Source organism: Clinocottus analis, unplaced genomic scaffold (assembly GCF_023055335.1).
Source record: "Clinocottus analis isolate CAN_PGR_092001 unplaced genomic scaffold, fCliAna1.0.p SCAF_3, whole genome shotgun sequence".
NCBI classification, from domain to species: Eukaryota; Metazoa; Chordata; class Actinopteri; order Perciformes; family Cottidae; genus Clinocottus; species Clinocottus analis.
In genome coordinates, this window is record NW_027176042.1 from 11,529,880 (window position 1) to 11,553,241 (window position 23,362).

General features: G+C 37.7%; 1 protein-coding gene across 18 annotated transcripts; it reads left to right on the plus strand.

The window, feature by feature from the left end:
• The first annotated feature begins 1,569 nt into the window (after window positions 1-1,569).
• On the plus strand, window positions 1,570-23,349 carry znf740a (zinc finger protein 740a). Of its 18 annotated transcripts, none has more exons than XM_068595033.1 (21): window positions 1,570-1,897; window positions 4,392-4,554; window positions 4,751-4,954; window positions 5,409-5,555; window positions 6,257-6,377; window positions 6,632-6,715; window positions 8,690-8,803; window positions 10,928-11,011; window positions 11,476-11,559; window positions 12,032-12,115; window positions 12,465-12,548; window positions 13,248-13,331; window positions 14,897-14,980; window positions 15,357-15,440; window positions 15,794-15,877; window positions 16,294-16,377; window positions 17,053-17,136; window positions 17,586-17,669; window positions 19,044-19,127; window positions 19,549-19,667; window positions 19,906-23,349. In XM_068595033.1, the coding sequence occupies exons 2-21, from the start codon at window positions 4,510-4,512 to the stop codon at window positions 20,077-20,079; spliced, it is 2,016 nt and encodes a 671-aa protein (XP_068451134.1). In that variant the 5' UTR covers window positions 1,570-1,897; window positions 4,392-4,509; the 3' UTR covers window positions 20,080-23,349. The 18 variants fall into 18 exon arrangements, with proteins under 18 accessions (XP_068451134.1, XP_068451137.1, XP_068451139.1 ...); XM_068595036.1 differs by having other exon boundaries at window positions 8,690-8,773; XM_068595038.1 differs by having other exon boundaries at window positions 5,409-5,525.
• The last annotated feature ends 13 nt before the right edge of the window (window positions 23,350-23,362 follow it).

Sequence of the window (23,362 nt, forward strand, 5' to 3'; positions counted from 1 at the left end):
CCATTTGAGAGCCAACTTTGGATTTTGTGTTATTAATGTGCTAAAGGAGAGAGTATGATCCAGGGTTAGATGGGGTGCAGTGCTCAAGTGGTGTTCCAGACCATTTGATGTCAAGTGGCCGGTTGGCCTTACGGTTCCAAAAATGGAGGGAGCAGACTTGGGTCTTTGCAGGGTTTGCATGTCGGTGGTTGCGCTCGTAATAGAGGAGTAGCTCATCTGAGACTGTGGTGAGGTTTGGTTCTGCTGCTTCAAAAGAGTTCTGTTCGGATTTTACACAGAGATCGTCTGCATATGAAAGGTTCAGTGTTCTGGTTAATTGGCTGGTTGTTGGTGTAGATGTTATGAAGTAGTGGGGCCAGCACAGCACCTTGAGGTAGAGCATTCTGTGTTGTTGCCAGCGACTCTGCTTGTTATTCAGGACAACAAAGAAGCGGCTGTCTTTGAGAAGGGCTCCAATGACAGGTCTTTTGTCAACTCCAAGATCTTTTTTAGGCGGAGGTGATGGTTTAATGTCATATGCGGCAGACAAATAAACAAAATCGACTTCTGTTAACAGTCCTTTCTGGAATCCGTCCTCAATGGTTTGAGTGAGGTTCAAAAGTTGGCTTGTTGTAGATTTGCCAGGTAGGAATCGTTGAGGTATGATGGCTGGTTCAGCAATAGGGGCAAAGGTGTTGAGAATTAAACTCCAATCCCCCATGGGGAAGATTGAGCGATTGTTATAGAAAACTGTAAATCATAGCTTGTTTTATGAAAAAAAAAGTCACAAACTGCTATATTTAGAGGTATTGAACACAATAAGTAATATACAAGTGAAAAGGGAACGATATGGTTTGGTACATGAAAAAATTCAAAAGTCACAGATGTGACAAATGTGCGCAAATGTGCCCCAATGCAAATTTTGCCGACCTTGCTTGAATTTTCTCCGTACTAAACCCACTCTAACTTGGTTCTGCTTCACTTTATCAAAGTCAACAATTGCAGAGAGAATGTTCATGTATTGTGCTATGATTTGGGTTGGAGTTGGACCTTCCCGCAGCATAATTTTAAAGAAATATGTATATTTTTTTCTAGGCCGACCTGAAATCTTTTAATTTGTTTCTGTGTCATTTTCATTTACTCTTAACCAGTAAAATATAGACTGATATTCAAACATCTGAACTAAATCTCACATATAGGTTGTAGGGATACACCCTTTTTAGTTTGGGCAAGCACAGTACAACACAATTTGATACAATACATAAATACCTTACGAAAGCAGATATGCACAAGATACACAATCAATGCAAGAGCCTTTTTCAATCACCAAACATCATTCCCCATGGTATTTACCTCGTTTCAGGTAATGCAACCTAATCATTACGCACAAAAAAACAAAAGAGTAAAGTGCAAAGTAAATAAATTCAAAAAGAAATAAACACTAACAAATAAAAGCAAAAGCCTTTTTATATTTAATATATTCATCATCGGCTATATATACATATATATAATTATTACATTTTGATTTGGGGCGAAATACACTGGAGACAATAAAAGGGGCAGCGGATTGAGCAACTAGATCTACCCACAACATGTCTGCACGTCCCTGTTCAGTGTAATTTTAGTGTCCACTCCTTCCTTTTCATCTGCGTCTTTTCAGCCGTCGTTTGAATCTTGCCAGCTCGCACCACAACGCCACATAATGCGTAACAGCTTGCCAACAATACACACAATGGATTAACAAGCAAATTCAGTCCACACTATCAACGCTCACGGGGAGCTGGTCGAAGAAGATGACCCCTTTCTCTTCGCTTGAAGAGGCTTTGCTGCTGTGTGGGGGAGTGGGTTACATCCTGTGGCGTTTCCTGTGTTTGTAAACTAGACGGTCTTGAAAACGTCGGGGGAGTGGAGCTGAAAGGTAGATACATAGATCTTCGTCTTTCTCTAACGTACTTTGAAGCTGTTTTTTAAAGTGCTTTAGTGGTCTGCTATTCACCTCGTAAAGATTCATGCTCGGAGATTGCAGCGAAGGGATTTGCTTAATATTACAGCGTCAACGTCGGCTACTAGCTCGCTAGCAGACGATAGCTCCGTCGTCGGGAGGGGGAGGCACTCGCAACGACGGCCATCACGAATGTCTTTATCGCTCAATCTTCCCTCGAACCAGTTGAGCTTTTGTCTTATGGTGTAGCCGAAGTGAAACGATCCATTGGTGAAGTCTTCACGATATGCACTCCCGTAAAGCGATTGTATCCAAACGATGAGCAGGTGGGCTATAAAATGTTGGATTAATGTGACTTTAACCGTTAAGTGGGCGAGGGCGCCAGCGAGTGGCTAGGTAGCTGTTAGCTTCAGCTAACTAACGCTAGGTTTGTAGTGAGGGCCAGCTTCGTCGGATATTTATTTTAAAACAACATTATAATATCTTTATGGTAAGGCCTCTGCTGGCAACTGAGACAACAACAGTCGATGCAATTAAACTAACGTTAAACGGCCTTAAGGTATTTTTATTAGTGTTAGCCGATGAGAGCGTTACGCTTTCTGTCTATTTTCTTAGCAACGTTAGCCAGCTAGCTAACAACGCTAATGGCGCAAGCCCTGTAGCGTTAAGGTATATAGTTTATATATGTGTGTGTGCGTGTCTCCATCTGGCCCTCGCCAAACTATACAACGCACTATAAAGGTTCCAGTTAACTTATCCCACGGTTAAAAAAACAAAACAAACATTGCCAAAACGTAACGTTAAATCTCGAAACGCCATCACAAAAATACAGCAGTGTTTCTTTGAGTAAGATAATGGCCTCCTCCTAACATGCCTGTTAAAACCCTACCAGATTAGCTCCGGTTAACGTTATATTTTACATCTCAGTTGCTAAATGTTATCTTTTCCATTCCCCGTTCAGTTAATTAAAACCACTCTCACAATTTTTATTTTTTATTTTCACAAAGACTTCTAATAAAAAATTGCGAAACAAAAGTTTGCGTACAAAAGTTGCACTAAAAGACGAAGCCATGTGAATATCATTTTTTAAAGCAGGAAAGAGTATTTCTTTTTTTTCGCACTATTCTTTGCCATTTTTTTGTATACTCTCAAAGCTGTGTGTGTATTCTCAAAGACATGTCTTTGTCCTCTCCATAAACCATAATCCCAGTACACTCCAAATCCAATACATAGAAAACTAATTCAGACGTTTGAATCCCACATTTGTTGTTATGTAATGGTGGTGTTTTTAGTTTCATCTCATGGTAAGGAAGAAAATAGGAGCTTTTTCTGATTGACACTGGTCAGTTTAGTACCTCTTTAGGCTCTTTGTGCTTTACTGTATGTTGAATTGGAATTTTCTTCTGCGTTTTAGGAACGTTTTGGCTATATAGCAAATTATGTTTGAGAAATTGATATGGTGTAAGTTTACTATTTCGCAATGGTAGAACATCTCTGATTTAACAATGTTAGTTGTGTCATCAATTATACTCTAACGGAACGTTAATCTGTAGTTTGCATAGCCGTGCTGTAGAGATTTTCCCTCCAGAGCCCCTTTCTTAAATTTCTGTGTCGTCCCTTCGCGTCTTTGTTTCAACCTGTTTCCCTCAAGTCATACGAACAAGTATATTTACCTACTACTTACTTTTATACTGAGAACATTCAGGTGTACTCTGTTGTTGGATTGTCAGAATGCACTTTACTGCTCGTTGTAGTGTTTGATATCTGAATCTTACTAGCTTCAGATATATAGAGAAATGTTTTTGTATTTGCTGTTGCTTTAGTGGTCATGTATTCAGCATAAGAAGTGTAAAGTGTATATAACAGAGGACCAACTTTTGGTTAGCCTCACAAAACACAGTAGTGATACAGCAAAAGTGTATCACTGCTAAGACAAATGTGCTAAAGAATGTTTTTTTTTTTACTGGTAACATAGTGCAACAATGGACTGTTTATGTCCCGGGTAGCAGTTACAATTGGAGAATGCTAAGCAAAAGTCACAGCTAAAGTTGACTTTGAAGTTACCTCGCCGACCAATGTGATGAACATTGGCAAGCAATTTTCCCACACCTAAAAAGATAGCTATTCATGTTTTATTTAATTATTTTGTTCATGCCAGTCACCCAGCTGCTAATGAGGTAGGACTTTCAGTTGGGCAAATTATTTTATTATTCAGAAGCAAATACTTGTGGAAGTCCGTCAGTTACTTACCATGGTCAAAAAGGGTAGCTCCAAAAAAGAAAAAACACAGCCACACAATAAATATCCAGTATAGTTAAATATTTGTGTGTTCATATTTTGACATTAACATGCCATTGAGGAAAATTGCCATCATAACTGGACTTAGAGGAATATGTAACGAGAAAGACAGCGAGTGATGCTGTTGTCATTTAATGCTTGTCTGTTTCATCCACATCCTCCTCTTCCTCAGTTTTAATGCTAGATGAGTGAGGTGGGTGTGGCTTCCCACCAGCCCGACCATCCTGACTGACGGATCTCTGGATGACCTTGTCCCCACCCCTGTCCCTGCGCTCACATACACCACAGCAATGTCACATCTGCCCAGCAGCTCAGTCCGCGACCATATGAAATGGGTTTGTTTTGAGAACGCCAAAGTGGTTACAAATAACTTTCCTTACAGTCTTGTGTCACTCAGGATGTTGTCGTTGATGCTAGCTTGGCAAATGCCATGTGACTGGCAATATTGTCTAAGATGCAGATACTTTCAAATTGTTTTTATATGTTTGATAGAGTTGGTAAACTGTTGCTCTTCACCCTTTTTCTTCACAGGCAGGGCTGCTTGGCTGCGAGGCTGTCCTCTCCAGTATGGCACTGATGCAGGCCAGCTCCATGGCCGCTCCACCCAAAAAAATGATGGCCCCGCTTGGCCATGGACCACCGCAGAGAGAGGGACCCGACCGCGCTCCCCAGGGCCATATGATCCTCCCATCTGGAATGAGCTGTCCACCCCTGGTTAGGACCCACTTCGGAAATGTAGAGTGGAAATTGGCCTGTTATATGCTATTCTTTTTAATGTTGTGATGAGTGTAAATGTGTAGCCTTTATGAAGTTAAACATTTTAGTGTGGAAGGACCTTCATCTTGATTTATTGTACTTCAAAACAACCCCCACTTCTACTTGGAAGTTTTAAACTCAAGCATTTATTAACCGTTTTTTAAAATTTAGATTTGTTGGATGATATTCCTCAATCAGAAATGATTCAAATTGTTGTAAATCCTGTTGGTCTTAAAATCATGATGCCAAATTTAGAAAACCCACACCACACTATGTAACACTGGTTTCTTCCACTGCGGGTGACAAAAAATGCACATAATAGAGGTTCACATTTATCACTTCATTTTAGTCATGTTCAGATATTCTGTTTTTATTTTTTAAAGGTTACACCTCTGAAATTAGAAAATAATCAGGACCGTTTCTGCTTCTGTAGCTTATCCGGAAGGAAGGTGAATTCCAAGCTCCCCGCCTGCTGGATGAGAAGGAGATGCGGGCCAACGAGGACATGCAGCAGAAAAAAAAGAATAGGAAATCAGTAACGCCCTGCAAAGTGAGAGAACAAGAAGGAAGGGGAGGGAAGGTCAGTGGCTATGGTGGATAAATAGTGAAGGGTCTATATAGCTAATTAAAATTTTTCTTCATTACATATAATGGAATTAGCCATTTGCACGCATTTTTGGAAGAGCATTTAACTTTATTCAAGTGTGCCTCACTTGGAAGCGTTCATGTGTGCACATTTTGTTTGTGTGGGGGTGGGGGGAGGAGCTCAGAAGATGTAGAGGGGGTGGAGGATCTCCAGAGAGGAAAGAGGGGGAGGGGAGCAGAGTGAAGCGGAGCACAATAACTGCAGTTGTGTGCATAACAGGGGGAGCAGTAACATGAGGGCATTAGGCCATTCGAAGGGATTGCGGGGTATTTGTTAAGTCAAACGTTAATTACATGTTGAGGGGGGGGTGGGGGAGGAAACAACTTTTATGTCTTTCTGGTTTTATACTGAATATAAATGGGGCTTTAAAGGAGGTTAACCCTTCCAAATATACATGAATGTACATGAATTTACTCTGCAAAGTCTCTAGGGTGTTAGAGAAATCACAGGCCTTAATTACATTTACTGAAATTTCACAGAAGTTTTAGCTTTTCATCAAGTTCTGACCAGTTGTGGGTGGGAATGTAATTATACCATTATGCCATTGTATTTTTGGTAACCTGTTTGTATTATTAGTTCACTGTTGAGCTGGCATATAAACTATGTTGAACCATTATTCTTATTGTCCTCAATAGGGCACAGGTGGAGATGAGAATGGTCCGTCATCCAAAGTACAGAAAAACTTTATTTGTGATCACTGTTACGGAGCATTTAGGAGTGGATACCACCTGAAGAGACATATCCTCATTCATACAGGTATGGGTAATGCTTGGAGCAACTTGAGTTTACAGTTAAGCTAAAACAGCTTTTAATGTCTGATAACCTGAATCATTTGTTGAAAGAGGCCCTGAACGTTTGAGTTGGAATAAATCTAAGAGTGTGCAGCAACTGTAAGGTTTGCAATGGCCTGCTTAAGAACTTTAAAAAGCTTTTGGTAATAGTTTTTTGCCTCACAGCTAATTGGTGGTATCTGTGGGGACTTTGACTAAAACTGGTGCTCTTCGGTTTAGGGGAGAAGCCGTATGCTTGTGCCGTATGTGACATGAGGTTTATTCAGCGTTACCACCTGGAGAGACACAGCCTCATTCACACGGGTATGCGCCCTTTAACCGTACCCATATTACATAAATCGGACTACATCTGTAGTCTGTCACTTGAATCAATGGAAATATGCTCAGGGTTCATTTTGTCTGTGGACAGTAATTTCCAACAAAGCCACACCCCCAAAATCTCTTCACCACACAATATAAAGCACTATTTGTCTTCAAAATATTAGTCCCTGAAAATATTAGTCCCTGATCAACAGGAACAAATTGCAGAAGGCAAAGTAATACGGTAGGGTCCAGTAGTCCTGAGTCCACTATTAAAAATTGTTGTTTCAACATTTATGATAAAATGTATGAATTTGTTTCCTTTTTGGATGTCCATTAGTATCTATAATTATAGCTTTCATTTTGACTGGCATCAGCTGTAAAAATGCTTGCAGGATTTGAGAATCTATATTATTTTAGCGCAATTTTAGAGACCCCAGAGATGTAGAAGGCACATTCCTACTAGTTTGGGTTAAGCTCTGGTGTCTGTGGAGAGAGAAATTAGCCTCTCTTGTGACCATCATAATCTCTTATTGCAAATTTGGACTGTAAATTTGCAATTTAAAAACAACTATCTTCTTGTGTTCAACTGTGATACTTTGACTTTGTTTGCCTTGACTTGTTTTGTTGTTAAATAGTTTTACCGAGTCAAATAGGAGGTTGAATTAGATTTTTGTTAGTGCAGATGTTGCTGGGTCCTGCAGTGATGTCAGCTTGATACACTGGTAGCCAGAGTAACTACCCACAGGCTAATAATCCTGCATGTTCTGCCATCCAGCAGTTGCTGCATGCTCCATCAACACCTACGACACTTCACAATGCACTGTTGGGCATTGCCAGAACGCAGCGAGTCCTGTACACAACAAAGCAGTACACATCTGACCACCCACACTGTTTGACCATCCGACAAGCACTTCTGTTGAAACATACTGGCCGTTTTATTCATAAAGCCTGCCATCTCCTGGTCTAGATTTTGATTTAAGATTTTTTTTTTTTCTCAGCTTGTTCCTTTCCATTTAGAAGCAAATTGTTGCTGGAAACTTTATTACTACTCAAGAAAACCACATGGCTCCACATTACTGATTTCAAAGCAACATTTAAACTGTGTTAATATAGACATGTTGAAGATAAAACTTAACAATATAGCCCCTGCAACACATAAGCGACGATATTAATTCGATCTTATTCCCTGTTGAAACACCAAAATAATTCTCACTATGTAATACTAATTGTGCTGCTGATTGAATGTTCTGATATTAGTTACTTTCTAAGTGCGTTTCTTGGACCTAAAAACATTGATTTGTACGAGTATTAAACACAGTATTTTTAAGGCGACTGAGAAACTATTGACTATATTGCAAAAATTATAAGAAAAACAGACTTTTTGATAGTGGACTTAAAAGTGGACTCAAACCCCATGTAAAATTGGACCCCATGTAAAAGCCTCAAAGCACAGGCAACTAGAAAAAACATGCAATATTTATTTGTTTATTTTTGTAGTCAATTATTATTTTGTCAGTGAAATAACTGCATGGACATCAAAGGACTGTTCTTATTCTATTTTAAATACAAAATGAAAATTGAGGACCTAAGTTAAAAACATATCTATGCACAGTGTCAATATTTGAGTTGCACCGTTTCACTCAAGATTCTTTGTTTTTCATTGTTTAAGAAGTATGCACTGTGGGTAAGTCAACTTCCAACTTGTTTTTCCAAGTCAGTGACTACTGCCCAGTATTCACAAAAAGTAATGCACCAATAATAAATTAATATTACCCAACTTTGCTGGAATAATTTGTTTCCATTTTTATACAGTAGTTTTATTTCAGTATTCCATTAGTAGTAAGCAGTTGCTCTTCATGGCAGCACTACATATGTTATCTGTTTTCCACATAATACATCTTGTGATTTTCTTTTCCACATTTTTACTTATTCAATACACTGAATAGCTGATAACTGTATGCTCTGTGTGTGTAGGGGTGAAGCCGTACGCTTGTTCCATGTGTGACATGAGGTTTTTCCAGCGTTACCACCTGGAGAGACACAGACTCACTCATACGGGTATGCGTCCATTTACCGTACCCAGTTCAAGTTAAGAAACTTTATTTGATCAATTATTCCAACAACATATAAGACTTTTATATTCTTAACTGATTGTTGACTTTATTAAGTGCAACTGAATGTTTAAACAGTTATGTAGGATTACAGTTTGCGTATCATGAAAAATTATGCGTTACCTCATATTAAAGTAGTTGACTTCTTAAAACCATCAGTAGTATACACTACCGTTCAAAAGTTTGGGGTCATCCAGACAAAGTTTCAGTTTCCTCGCAAGTTCTCACATGGAATAGTCTTTATTTCTAAGAACAAGAATAGACTGGCGAGTTTCACATGAAAGTTATCTTTTTCTGTCCATTTTGAGAGTATTATCAAACCCACAAATGTGATGCTCCAGATACTCAAGTTGCTCAAAGGAGCTAGTTGTTTTATGGCTTCTCTCACCAGCAGAACTGTTTTCAGCTGTGCTAACATAATTGCACAAGGTTTTATTCTGCACAATTAGTCTCCTACAGTGATTAGCAAACATCTATGTAGATATTTCATTAAAAAACAGACATTTCCACCTAGAATAGTCATTTACCACATTAACACTGTATAGAGTGTATTTCTGATTAATTTTATGTTATCCATTTAAAATCAGTGCTTTTTTTGGAAAAATAATGACATTTCTAAGTGACCCCAAACTTTTGAACGGTAGTGTAAATGTATGCAAAATAGTAACCGCAACACTGACATCCCAAATAAATAGTAATACATATACAATTTAATGCAATCCAATATTGATATAGATTTTTGTTAAATTGGGTGGACAAAATATAGAAATAACTTTTTGCAAGCTAATAGAACAGTTTAATTACTACAGGATTTAATTATCCAATACAAATAATGGCCATTTATTGTAATGGATGTATAAATGGAAGTAAATAAACACCGTACATTGCTTATGTGGACCCCTCAAAGTGTATTATCCCTCTTGTACCATTGCTGCTCAACAAAATGTATCAAAAAGTTATATATTTTATGTTTTTTTTTTCTTTGAGGCTATTGCTACCAGTGCTTTATTGTGCCAGCAGAGCTGAAGAGATAAAAGTATCTGTTAGCTATCATGCGTTGTGTACATACCAGGTTACATTAGTTCTCCACATTTTGTGTATACTGTCACACATTAACTACTAAATCATTATCTGCTACCTGTGCATACTTTATTATTAATGGATCCAGCATTTTTGAGCTATTTTAAGGAAGTGACTTGGTGCCATAGCTGCAGTGTAAGAGATGGGGTTGATTGGTCACAGTATACCGAGAACAAAAATTACATTTCACAGACGCACACAGTTTTTCAAGAGACTATCTCACTTGTGTTATGAATGGCTTTACTACAATGCTAATTATGTTTTGATCATAAAGTATCAGTTTGTACTAATGCCTCCCTGCCTAATCCAGCCATACTCAAGTAGCTTAACTAAGGCCATGGTATATTATGGGAATAGTCCTTTGATGTCCACTTATTTTAGATGCAAATTATGGCTGTGCAGGTCATGTATTTTAGCTGTAATTGCTTGTGTTTTGGATAAACATTTTGATTGTATAGTTGCACAGTTCCTTATACAGAGGCATCTGCTGTAAGTTTGTAGAGGAGATCAGATTGGAAGCTTTTTTGAAAGTTGAGGCAGATCATCACTTTGGAGTGCTCGAAAACAAGCACACCTGCCACACACACTTCCACGGCACCAGACATCTAATTCCTGTGCGCTATATGAATGCTAAACCAAATTCAACTTGCAGTAAATTGCAGTGAACATGCTCGCCTCAACATTAAAACATGTCGCGGTTCTGCTTTAGCTGGTCAGATGGATCCCAGTCTTAGATGTGTCTTTGCTATCTTGCTGCCGATTTGTATGTCTTGTTTTAAACGTGCTTGGCTTATATCCTGTTGCTGCTTTTGTTATTGGATGTACTCCAGCTTATTTGAAAATGCTCTCTGTAACAGAAGACACGTAATGATTAGAAGTAAAACAGATCATACCTTCGCATGAAGCTTAATTGAAATGTGTATTGTCTGCCAGGCCACAGTGATTTGATGCATGTGAATGATGCTTCCCATTGATGCTTAAGGAACGTCTTAGCTAAAATGTTGATACTTTGTGTATGTAGGGGTGAAGCCGTACGCTTGCTCCATGTGTGACATGAGGTTCTTCCAACGTTATCATCTGGCAAGACACAGCCTCACTCATACTGGTATGCGTCCGCTTACTCACCACTAGCTCATTAGCTAGTGGTGTTTTAGAAGTGTCTGAACAGAGATTTAGGGTGTCTTAATATACTACCAGTTTCAAATATTCCCAATCAAGAAGATGTACTCTGACATGTATTAGAATGGTAAAATATGAATTTTAGCTTTTGGTATACATACATGCATACATATTTGGGCACCTGAATGTACACAACTTCAGCTTTTCCCCTGCTGAATGCTTTACAATCATTTATTCATTATTCAAAATTTGTAAAGATTATTAGTTTGACTTAAATTTCCCACTCATGATCATAGTACACAAAACAGTGATCTGCAAAACAAGTATTTATTTCTCCGGCTGATGATACAATATGTAGAAGCAATAGTCATTCGAAGGGAAGAGTTGATGGTTATGTGTTGAAACTTTTTTTCTGTTTCTAGCTCATATTTATATACTTTTTGTGTGTAGGGGTGAAGCCATACGCTTGCTCCATGTGTGACATGAGATTTTTCCAACGCTACCACTTGGCAAGACACAGCCTCACTCACACGGGTATGCGTTCGCCCTTCTTTGCTACATTAGAGCCCATATACCCAGTTAACTAAAGTTCATCTGTCCTTTGCTTATAGAATGACTTATGTTTCCTAAAATATTCACAAGCATCAAGCTGTTTTAACTATTGAGGCATGCTGGACGAGTCATTTCAGTTTTTGTGTTACTATAGGGCCTTATTTCCCAAATTAAGTTCATTGGTACTTTGTTGCAGTGCTTGTAAAATACAACTGGACTTGTATCCAGTCGCTTTTGAATAATTTAATGCATGTCTGCATTGAAAAGCTGCACTGAGTTAAGCACAAAAAGAGACATCTTCATTAAGCTCCCTCTTTCACGCATGTTGACAGATTAGAAAATGTTAGCCGAAAGCATTTAGCGTAGCATTATACTGCTACCACTGATTTTGGTGAGTGTGTCCTGTTCAGTTCATTGTGTTGTTTTATGAAATATTTTTGCTCTGTGTGTGCAGGGGTGAAGCCATATGCTTGCTCCATGTGTGACATGAGATTTTTCCAGAGATACCACCTGGCAAGACACACTCTCACCCATACGGGTATAAGTTTTTATTTATCCCTCTCACTTGACAGTATAGGGGCTTGTAGAATATTCGCTCTTGTGTGCATACAATTACAATTTGCTTTCACTTACCCGTGAAAACAAATTGTATTTCTGATTTTGAAAGGTTAAAGTTTAAGCACTATAGTCGATGTTTTCATTGCATTTCTAACTGCTTTTAGGGTTGACATGATTTATGTCTTGTGTGTAAAGAGACTAGTTGGCCAAGAAACTAAACAAGACCTTTTATAATGACATAACACATGACTAGTGTGTGTGAGATGACAACTTTTGTGTACATGGTTCATGAGAACAATGTTCTAAAGTTTGGTACTGTATGCGTTTAGGGGTGAAGCCGTACGCTTGCTCCATGTGTGACATGAGGTTCTTCCAGCGTTACCATTTGGCAAGACACAGCCTCACTCATACTGGTATGCTTGAATTATTTGTTCCCCTTTCATTATGAAACCTTTCATACAAACAACCTACACATGCTTTTTTTAATTGATAAGTCCCACTATATACAATACCATAATTATGCCATTGTTGATAATTTAATTCCCCCTTCTAAAAAAAAATGTTTAATAGTAGTTTTAGGCTTTGTTGGAAAACTGTCCACAAAAAAGTGACTCTCTCTGTCAGTTACCTTGTTTTGTGATTTTAACACTAATGGTACTATTGCATGTGAATTGTTGAGTACTATGTTATATAAATCCAATGAAAGGCACATTACACTAAAAAGCATATTAAATGCAGGCATCAATGTTCTGAAAAAGCAAAAGAGGCTGTTTTTCAAGATTTAATCAGGTGAATGCAAGAAAATTGACCTGACTAAATAGTGAAATGGTGCATCTTGAACAGGGGGTAACTTGAAAAAGCTTCATTATCAACAGTTTGTTTGCAGGATGACTGAATTTTAATCAAAGGGCCACGCATTAGCCCTGTTTCTCCCCAATTGAAGATGCACCTTTACTCTTGATGTCTGCAGGCTTTTAGACTCTTTTTTGTGTAATGTCTCTGGCAGAATGTTATGTTATGTGATGAAGCATTTATTTGTGTTTTTAAACCTTGGTGTTCATGAACTCCATCAGTGCGTTGAAATGCATCTAACATTCTTGTGCTCTGTTTAGGAGTGAAGCCGTATGCGTGTACCATGTGTGACATGCGGTTTATACAACGTTACCAACTGGAGAGACACAGTCTTACTCATACGGGTATGTCCTCATTTTATGAACTTTGACCCTCTCTTTCCCTGACTTTGCTCATGCATGTGCCCCACATTAATGTTTTCATGGCTGCTTCAAACTCGAGTTTGTATTGCTTTGTCACTTTACTGCCAAGTGCTAATGTTTCATGCATCTACACAGAGCTTTATACACATCAAAACCTTTTCTCATACTTTATATATGAAATGACATGATGACCATGTAGCAAAAATGCCAACAGTATTAATTAGTTATTTTTCAGTTGAAGAGTTTTGAAGCACAAACATGAATCTTAATATTATTACTTACTTACAACCAAATTCTTATTAATACATGAAATGGCAAATGGCTAAGAAAAGCATTTGGAAATCTTTCATAGGCACTTTAATTCCATTAAAATCCTTTTAAAACGAACTATTTTTACAATTTGAAGTCAAGTAGAAAGTTTTCAGTTTAAAAATGTTCACATTATTAATACACATTAAAGCTGCTTGAGAAAAAGTCAAACCATGTCTAAAAAGATTATCACCTAGAATAAAACTAATACACAATAATAATTAGACCTGTAAAACTGGGTCGAGGAAAGCTGCAGGCCTGTGAGAACCAACAGCTAATCAAATCTAGATTTGTGCTTTTGTGCAGCAAAAAAAACAGGAACCAGATTGGTTGAAGCTGCTATTATAAAATCATGGAGTGCTGTTCATTTTGGAAATGGTCATCAGTTTCTTAATTAAGGAATGGTTTATGTTGGTAATGTGGCCTGTGTGTATTCCTGTAAAAAGAAAAAAAGCTAACATGCAAATTTATATCCAACCGCTCGCACAGCCTCGTCATTATGTCATTTCACATTCAAAGTAACGGTGAGGAAATAAGCTTGAACCCTCTCTTGTGAATAGTTAAGTGTCATTGTCTTATTTATAAATCGTTTTTAGTGTAAGGATATTCTCTATTTTGTCAGTTTAAATTTGAAGATGAAGCAGAGTTTATTTTGACTTGAATCACAAGCTAACTTCTGTACGATGGTGTCCATTCATATAAAACACCTTTTCAAGCCGACAGTTTCTCTGCAAACAAATGTCCAGTATTAATGTGTTGTGCATAGTTATTTACCAACTGCCTAAAATTGTCTAACCTCTGCGATCGGCGTTATAAGTACTACCGTTAACAAATTGATCCTAGAAATGTGATATGTTGAAATTATATGTAGCACTTATTGGCCTCGTGTAAAAATGTTATGTTAGTCTTCATGATTTTGGTTTCGCCTCAATTAATTATCTGGTCATTTTATGTTTTTGTAGGTTTGAAAATAAGTAAATTTAGCTTTCTACACTATTTCCATTGCCCCAATTTCTAATTTTGGCTTGAGATCTTAGCAGTTAAAGTTTAACTTGGATCAGATGTGAAAATGACATTTCCAATTGGAATAACCGATTTTTGAAGCATGCTGGAATTTCCAGCGTAAAAAAATCGCTAATAAGTGCAACCAAACTTTACTAAGCAATTAGTAAAGTTTATTGTCGATCATTTTTGGCAGTTGAGTGTTTCATGCTAAAGTTGGTACTTTGTGTGTGTAGGGGTGAAGCCGTACGCTTGCACCATGTGTGACAAGAGGTTTTTTCAGCGATACCACCTGGCGAGACACAGCCTCACTCATATGGGTATGCGTCAGCCAATCTTAACCAGTCACAAGATTAGGATGCTGCAACACCTGAATGCTTGATTTAGTCTTACATATCTGTATTTATACGCACATCATTCAAGTAGACTATCAAATAAATGATATCATCATCTCATGTGTTGTGTAGGTGGATTTTAGATCCGCTCTGGGAATTTTGTAATTTCAAAACAAAAAATCTAATCATATATTGTACTTTTTAAATTTATTTTGTAAGTAATTTTAGGGAATGACATTGGTTATTAACCACCGATATCAAATTAGTCCAGATTAGTCCTCTTAAATGATAAAATAGTAACAGATTTACTTATTTTACTGGCAGAGACACAAAAATAATTCTCTTGATGCTCTGCGTTTAGGAGTGAAACCTTTTGCTTGCAACATGTGTGACATGAAGTTTTTTCAGCGTTACCACCTGGCGAGACACAGCCTCACTCATACGGGTATGGGATCGCACACCGTGCCCATGACATTTACTGTGAGAAATCAGTGTGGACATTTCATTGTGTTAGTTCACTTAAGACATACACCTGTTACATTCAAGGATAATGTCAGTATGACGTTTTAACAAGGTTTCCTGGTCTGTTAATATATTCAACATATTTAACATCGTTGATGTTTGTAACCACAACACGACAAAATGGAGCATTGTGAAAAGAAAATATTTGAAAAATTGATGTTTTTTGCATGAATTGGCAATTGTGTGGTTAATAACCAATATTTTTATTTAAATTCCTGAATATAAAAAAAATGCAAATTGAAGCAACGTATTAAAATATTGCTACTTTGCATTTAGGTGTGAAACCTTATGCTTGCACCATGTGTGACAAGAGGTTTTTTCAGCGCTACCACCTGGCAAGACACAGCCTCACTCATATGGGTATGCGTCCACACATCTTACCCATGTCACCGAGACAGACTAGTCACATTATGTTAGATACAGAGTAAGCTATCAAAAGCTAGTTATTAGTTAAATCATATCTCAATCAAGTCTACCCTACTTTATGTGTGTAAATGTAACATTAAAGCAAGTCTTAATGTTTAAAGATATAAAGGACTGCAACATCATCAACTCGTGTGATGTGTTAAGTTGTGGATTTGAGAATTGGTTCTTACAGTTTAGATGTATCTTTTATTGAATTGAGGAAAAATAAGAATTTATTTCAAAATGATTGAAAAAAATGTGGTTAACAACCCATCAATTCTGAATACATATTTTAAGTATATTGCTTATTGATGGATTGTGAACACAAAACGCATACGTCTGAAAATAATACCATAATGCTCTGCGTTTAGGTGTGAAACCTTTTGCTTGTACCATGTGTGACATGAGGTTTGTTCAGCGTTACCACCTGTCAAGACACAGCCTCACTCATACGGGTATGCGTCAGTGCACTGGCCCTTCTCACAGGTTGTAGGCCATTATTACACAGTCTTTATTGTGCTAACATCAGCAGTGCAAGCAGTATCAACGCAGATGTCTTATTTTAGAGGTAGCCAAATAAGTGTTCGTCTTTGAAACTTTAATGAAAATTATGTTTAAAAAAATATAAACACATTTGTTTCCAAACCTATGTTTTTCAAATTCTACTGCCTTGTTTTTGTCACCACAGTTCTTAGACATCATTTTTAGAAAATGACGTTACTTGATCAGCTCTTTTATAGGCTTGATCACTGGAGATGAAATGTCAATTGCTTAACTGTATAATATGTTTTGACTCTGAGATGTGCTTTTTATAGAGCAAAATGCTAATTATTATCAGCTTGATTGAAACCCACTTTAGTCAATAGACTATTAACATGAGGCACACAAGTAAAGACATTAATTGCTATTCTTTAAAATAAAATTGGCAGAATAAAAATCGATTGGTATCGTAGCTAAAATGGTCAGTTGTATAGTTGTCTTTGTTGGCAACGATAAGAGCAAATAAGTTATATCTCTTGGTTTTTGCATGAATTGGCAAATGTGTGGTTAATAACCAATAGCCTAAGTATTTAACTCGTAAATAATATAAATTGAGGTAAAGTATTATAATATTGCTGCTTTGCATTTAGGTGTGAAACCTTATGCTTGCACCATGTGTGACAAGAGGTTTTTTCAGCGCTACCACCTGACAAGACACAGCCTCACTCATATGGGTATGCGTCCGCACACCTTACCCATGTCACCGAGACAGACTAGTTACATCATGTTAAGGGTCAGCCTTTTCGGGCAATTATTCATATTCTGTAAAACTAGTTCTAAATTTCTCTTGATCAAGGCTATACTACATTGTGTGTAAATGCAACATTCACGCAAGTCTCCACATGTAAATAAATAAGGACTGTGACATCAGCTCATGTGATGTGTTAAGTTGTGGATTTTAATTTGATCGACACAGTTGGATGTATTGCTAATTGGATTTGGAGAAAAGACCAAAAAAAAAAGCTCAACATGCATTGTTTTTAGCAAAATTTCACATAGCAAGTGAAAAGTGGTTAAACAACCCATCAATTGTAAATAGGTGTTTACGGTACAGTACTGATTGATGGATTGTGAAACATAGTTAAAAAATTCTGTAAATAATGTATTGATGATCTGCATTTAGGTGTGAAACCTTTTGCTTGCACCATGTGTGACATGAGGTTTGTTCAGCGTTACCACCTGGCAAGACACAGCCTCACTCATACGGGTATGGGTCCGTGCACCTGCCCGTCTCACATTATATAGATCACCGTTTAATCTTAACAGTGCTGATAATAAGGATAGTTTTGTGTGGTTGTAGTAATATAATTTATTCTTGTAGGTGCTCAGTTTAACTATTGTTAAGACATGTACATTAGTAGTATCACTCTTTATCGCTTGTTTTCTATACTTGAAACTAGGTTAACTAAAAATGAATGTTGCCCTCCAGTATTGTTGGCAGTGTGTGTGAATCTCTTGTGTTACACACTCCTGCTTAAGATGGATTCGTTCTCTTGGTTAATTTTTATTTTTACAAATAATCCACATAGCATGTTTAAATGTCACCTACTTTGGAAATGTCCTGCGAGCTGAAGCAAGCCAGGCCCCCCCCCTCCCCCCCTTTTTCTAAACTTCTCATTTTGTCCTGATACAGAAGGTGTTCGTGGCAGTCATTAAGGCTTCTATTTATACTCAATCTGTTAACAATGATGCAGTTGATTGTTGAGCAATCTTGCGAGACGTTTTCTTTGTTTAACGGCCATATAAGATAATTTATACTATGTATATCAGCGATACTGGAGGGCAAATCAAGAAAATTACCTTTGTGAATTCTGATTATTATTTCGTCCTATAGTTGCAAGTCTAGGCATCATTCTTTGCAAGAAATCAAGTAAAGAATAAAAACATGTTGACAGTATTATCACCTTAGAGCAGATGTGGCATTTAGATGGATGATTGATTATTTTATATATTATGTTTTCAGGCTTTGAGACATTACAGCTTATTTAGTGATTATCTTTTGTTAAAACATTTCTTAAGCAAACAAAAGTATAATAGCTGCAAACGGTGCTCTCATGTCAAGCGTAACTGAAAAACACCAAACTCACAGCATTTTGAGAAAAAACTAGTTTAACCTTACAAGTAGACGATGGCTTTAGGAAATGTAATAACAGGTCCAGATTCAACCCCAAAATGTTCAATTGTTTTGCTAATTATGTCTTTTTTTCGTGTAAATAGCCATAATAGATGAAAGGTGAGAGGATCCTGAAATAGTTGTTGTTGCAGTGTCAAGAAAGGATGTTACTGATGTTTATTCCAACAAAACATAGTGATTTAAATGTTATGACGGATCTAGAGGTTTCTGCTTTGAAACTAGACATTATTTTCAAATCTGACTTAACTCTACTCACAGTTAAACTTATGGTCTCAGTTGCATGTCTGAACATTTCAACATATTTCCATGAAAAGAAAATTCACATTGCATTACATACAACGAAATGATGAGCTGTTATCTGTTAGTATTTCAGTCCTAGTGCTAGCTTGAAAGTTGTATTTCTTGCACTTGTGGTGATAGGGCTAATATATTGCTCTGTGTGTGTAGGGGTGAAGCCGTATGCTTGTTCCATGTGTGACATGAGGTTTATTCAGCGTAACCACCTGGAGAGACACAGCCTCACTCATACGGGTATGCGTTCCTTTACCGTACCCTTGTTACTGAGGAAGGCTCTGGTGCTTCCAACAGAAGGGAGTTACAACAAACTCGAGTTTGGATTGTCAAGTCATTTGATGGGATGTTGAACCAGCCTCAAAATACTTGCCCCAGTTTTTGGGGCTACTATGTTGCGTAGATCTGGGCCATGAAAACACAAAATTCCACTCTGATCTACACATAATGAGTTGATGACGAGGCCTTTTTAAGAATATATATTTTCAGATGCTGAAACTGCAATGTTAAAATTTACTGATAGGGCAATTTTTCCCCAACTGTTTGTCAGTGTTGGAAATCTAGTTTGTAGATAGAGATTAGCGAGTGAAAATTGCACACAGTTTGTTGGTACGAGACGCTAAAATTGATTCATTGACTGTGTATTTGTGTGCTCTTTCAGGAGAGAAGCCATTTGCTTGTGACATGTGTGATATGAGGTTTATCCAGCGCTACCACCTTGAGAGACACAAGCGTGTCCACAGTGGGGAGAAGCCTTACCAGTGTGAGCGGTGCCAGCAGGTATGCACAGTGACCCAAATGTTAAACCTCTGCTACTCAAGCATTGTTAAATGAATTCACCGTGTTGCATTGGATGTGTTGAAATGAACAATATGAAGATTTATTTTGTGACATTTGAAACTACTTTTTTTCCCTTGGTCTTTTAAAACTAATGAACCAGAATTACCCAAAATGTTTTCCGTAAATTATTATAACCAGAATAAATGATAACTAAAGCCCAATTTGTGTGTTTTTGAAGAACTTTTCGCGGACAGACCGGCTGTTGCGACATCGGCGATTGTGCCAGGGTCGTGGCGTCGCCAAAGTAGAGAACCAGCCGTGCTGCGACCCCCGCCCATACCCCCAGGAAGCCCCGCCCGCACCCCCAACCTGGAGTCCCCTGCACCCTCCTCCAGGCCGACTGGCGGTCTGACATTCCACCTTCCCTCCACCCACAATACCGCCAGAGACGGGACAAGCCACAGGGTTTCTTCTTCTTCTCAGCTCTGTGCGGCGTGACGCCACACTCTGCACAGACTGATATTGCAGCTCCAGTCTTGGGATTACTAATGACAGAGTGACTTTTGTGTTTTTGTTTAGTTGACTTTTTATTGTGTTTACTTTTCTCTCTCCTTCCCACCCCCATTTTTTTTAAAGACAAGACTTTTCTGTGATGAACAGTTGTCCTGTTTTGTACTTATTCTATTTGATTTTTGCAACAAAAAAAAAAGGTTTTTATGGTTGTTCAAATATATCTGCATTCGGTGGTACTCGGGAAGGGCTGTGGGTATTGTTTATTCTGACGTGTTTGCAACGAAATGGGATGAAGTGGTGGGGAAAAGTATTTGAGCTTCTTTCTATTTTTTTCATGTGGCTCATTTTGACTTAAAACAAGTTTGTCAATAAGGTCAGAATCCATCAAACTGCACCTTCCTTCTGGGTAAAGCCAGGAAACGGTTCTGTTGACATCTCATGTGGACCAGATCCTGCTTGCCAGTGTCGCTAAGATAGTGCTAAGCATTAAGACATTTCACCAAAAGCAGTATCTGGTCTAAATTTGATTTGAATAATAGTATTTCCCTGAATTTATCAACAAAGAAGGTACAGTTTTAAAGATTACTTTGTGTAAATAATTGAAAATGCTTATTATTTCACTATGGGGATATAAGTGTTAAATTTCTTTTGTTCACAAAATGGGCCAAAAACCAACTGATCAATAGAAATAGTTTCAAATGCGGTCTATTCCCACTGTTTCAGGGAAATCCTAAGGAAACCTGAGAAACTTTTAGTGTTTATTTTTTAAAAAAAAGGACGAAAAAAAACCTACCATCAAACATTGCTTCATACCTGTAACCCTGGACTTCCAGGCAGTGGATGAGGAGAGTGAGCCCGCAGTTGACTGGCCCCGTGTCAGACATGACGGGTTGGGTCTCTTGTTCTGTTGTGCGTCGGCACAGTGGCACGGGATGGCAGCCACAGCAAGTCATCCTCCCACACTTACCGAGAGTCTTGCCATTAAGTTCAGCTGTATGTATACACAGTGTATATATATATGCAGAGGTCTCCAGTACGTAACAGAAAAGCATCTCGAACTTCCTCTGTCCATAGATTCTGGTCTAAAATAGCACAAGTCGGCCTCTTGAAGTCCCATCATGTTGTTTGTACAGTTACTCTCATTGTGAGATTAGTGGGGGGTAAACAAATCTTGTGGCCTTAGTGTTTTTTTTTTCTGTTTTTTTTTTATTTGCCTTTTTTCTCAACCGTTTATTATTGTGGATCAGATGTATGGACTAAGACGACGAAGCCTTTCATCATCATCATAGTATGTTTTTTTTTTAATGTTTTTTTTTTTCATCCTCCAGCTGTCATGGTTACAGAATGTTGACGGCTTCAGTGGCGCGAAAACAGACTAATGTGTCTCCAGTCAAGAGAGGTTGTCTTTTGTTGATGATGATGAATATTTTGGGTCATTGTTACTGATTTCAGTGTAACACAGTATGTAATCCTTAAGGAGCCCCCTGTGAGTGTGTCAGTCCTTGTGAGAAGTCAGTAGTGCTAAGTTGTGTCCCACTGCAGTGCTTTGGCTGGTCGCACACCATCGTAGAATCAACACTTGCTTTGACTCTACTACACACTAACGATTGCCTTTTTTTATCCAAATATTATGTGGTTGGTGTGTAATAATGGATGTCTGACATGTCATTGGGTTTTGCCTTAAGCAACTGCAGATACACAAATAATCATTGTAGTACTAAATGATATTGTAACGAACGGTTTCTTTTTCCGATGATGAACTTTGATCGTAATGTGTGACGTCTTCGACGGTCCGACAGCAGAGAGCCAGGTGATCTCTGCTGTCGGAACGGTTTCTCAAACTTGATCCTTTCTGTGACTGGTCTGTTGAGGCAGAAATGTCAGCGCGTGATGGTGGTGGAGAGTAGCCTGCTAATCTGAACAAACATGTACATATTAAGACATCACAACTGTTTGATGGCTGAGGAAGTAACAGGAACCATCACGGTTGATTTCAGGGGTCAAGAGGATTTTTTTTTTTTAAGTTTAAAGTTCCAGATAATATTCAGTGAATGCCGATGGAATCTCAGAGTGCATTATCTGGTCTCTGATTTCTAAGATGAACAGATATTTGTGTTTGATACAAACAAGGAGCAGTACGGAGTCATGTAATATTTTACCAAAAGTATTATTGGGAGGATTTTTCCTTTTTCAAATGGTCAGTTGATATCAAGGCAAAGTTGTTTAAGTGTGTAAAAAAACAGGATTCAGTTTTAATTTTTTTAATTAATTTTTTTTTTCTTATCAAGTTAAACCCAGTGGCAGCAAAGGAGCCAAGTTTGAGAAATACATGAATCTGCTCTGCAAACACTATTCCAAAAGTGTGGAAGGGATACTGCTGGCGCGAGCACGTACTCACTGGAGGGCAATACAGTATATAGTCGACATCACTTGTTAATACCTTTTTGACTTATTGTTTTAGTATTATCAATATCATTGTTAAAATGCAATAGAATCCTTCAGTCTCAGATTGTTTGTTTATAAGATTGAGGTTTAATTTCAGACGGATCCAAGGATTTCTTTGTCTGAGAATTTCTCATCACATTTTGATGATTGTTTCAAGGACCTTTTTTATTCTGATGAACTTGTAAACACTGGAGTGACGGGGGGGAAAAAAGACAAAAAAAAAATATTATTTTCCTTCAGACTGTACTAGATTTTAGGTTTTAGACAAAGCCTATTTCTCCTCAACTTGACACAGAAGGTGGACAGAACAATTTGGATCAGTACAGTTGAGAGCCCAGTATGTTTGGTAATTTTGACATTAGAGATGGTAGTACCTCAAGAAAATGTTTTCTTTCTTATACGAAGTCCCTGGTATTTGTAGTAAATTATATTGATAATGGTATTAGATGAACAACAGCATAACAGTAGCTATCACAGATTAGTTGTTTTCTTTTATTAGTCTTGCATGCAGAGTTATGGTCCTCAGTTAAGATAGGATCTTGATATTGATTATTTTGTGTAGGAAAATGAGTGCATAAGAATAACTTCCTTAAAAAATATCACAATGATTATTGTAAAATGGGCTAACTAATATGTACCCTTGTGATCCAATTAGTTTCAACTATATGAAAATCTGAGGAGAGGCTTCTTACTATTATGCTGAAATAAAAGAATTTGTAAAGGACTTTTTGTATGCT

Excerpts from the sequence above, each read along its gene's own strand:
- znf740a (XM_068595033.1), top strand. The coding sequence starts at position 4,510 with ATGTCACATCTGCCCAGCAGCTCAGTCCGCGACCATATGAAATGG. Across the intron at positions 8,804-10,927 it reads ATTTACCGTACCCAGTTCAA|GGGTGAAGCCGTACGCTTGC; the intron begins GTTAAGAAACTT and ends TTGTGTATGTAG. Across the intron at positions 19,668-19,905 it reads AGTGTGAGCGGTGCCAGCAG|AACTTTTCGCGGACAGACCG; the intron begins GTATGCACAGTG and ends GTGTTTTTGAAG.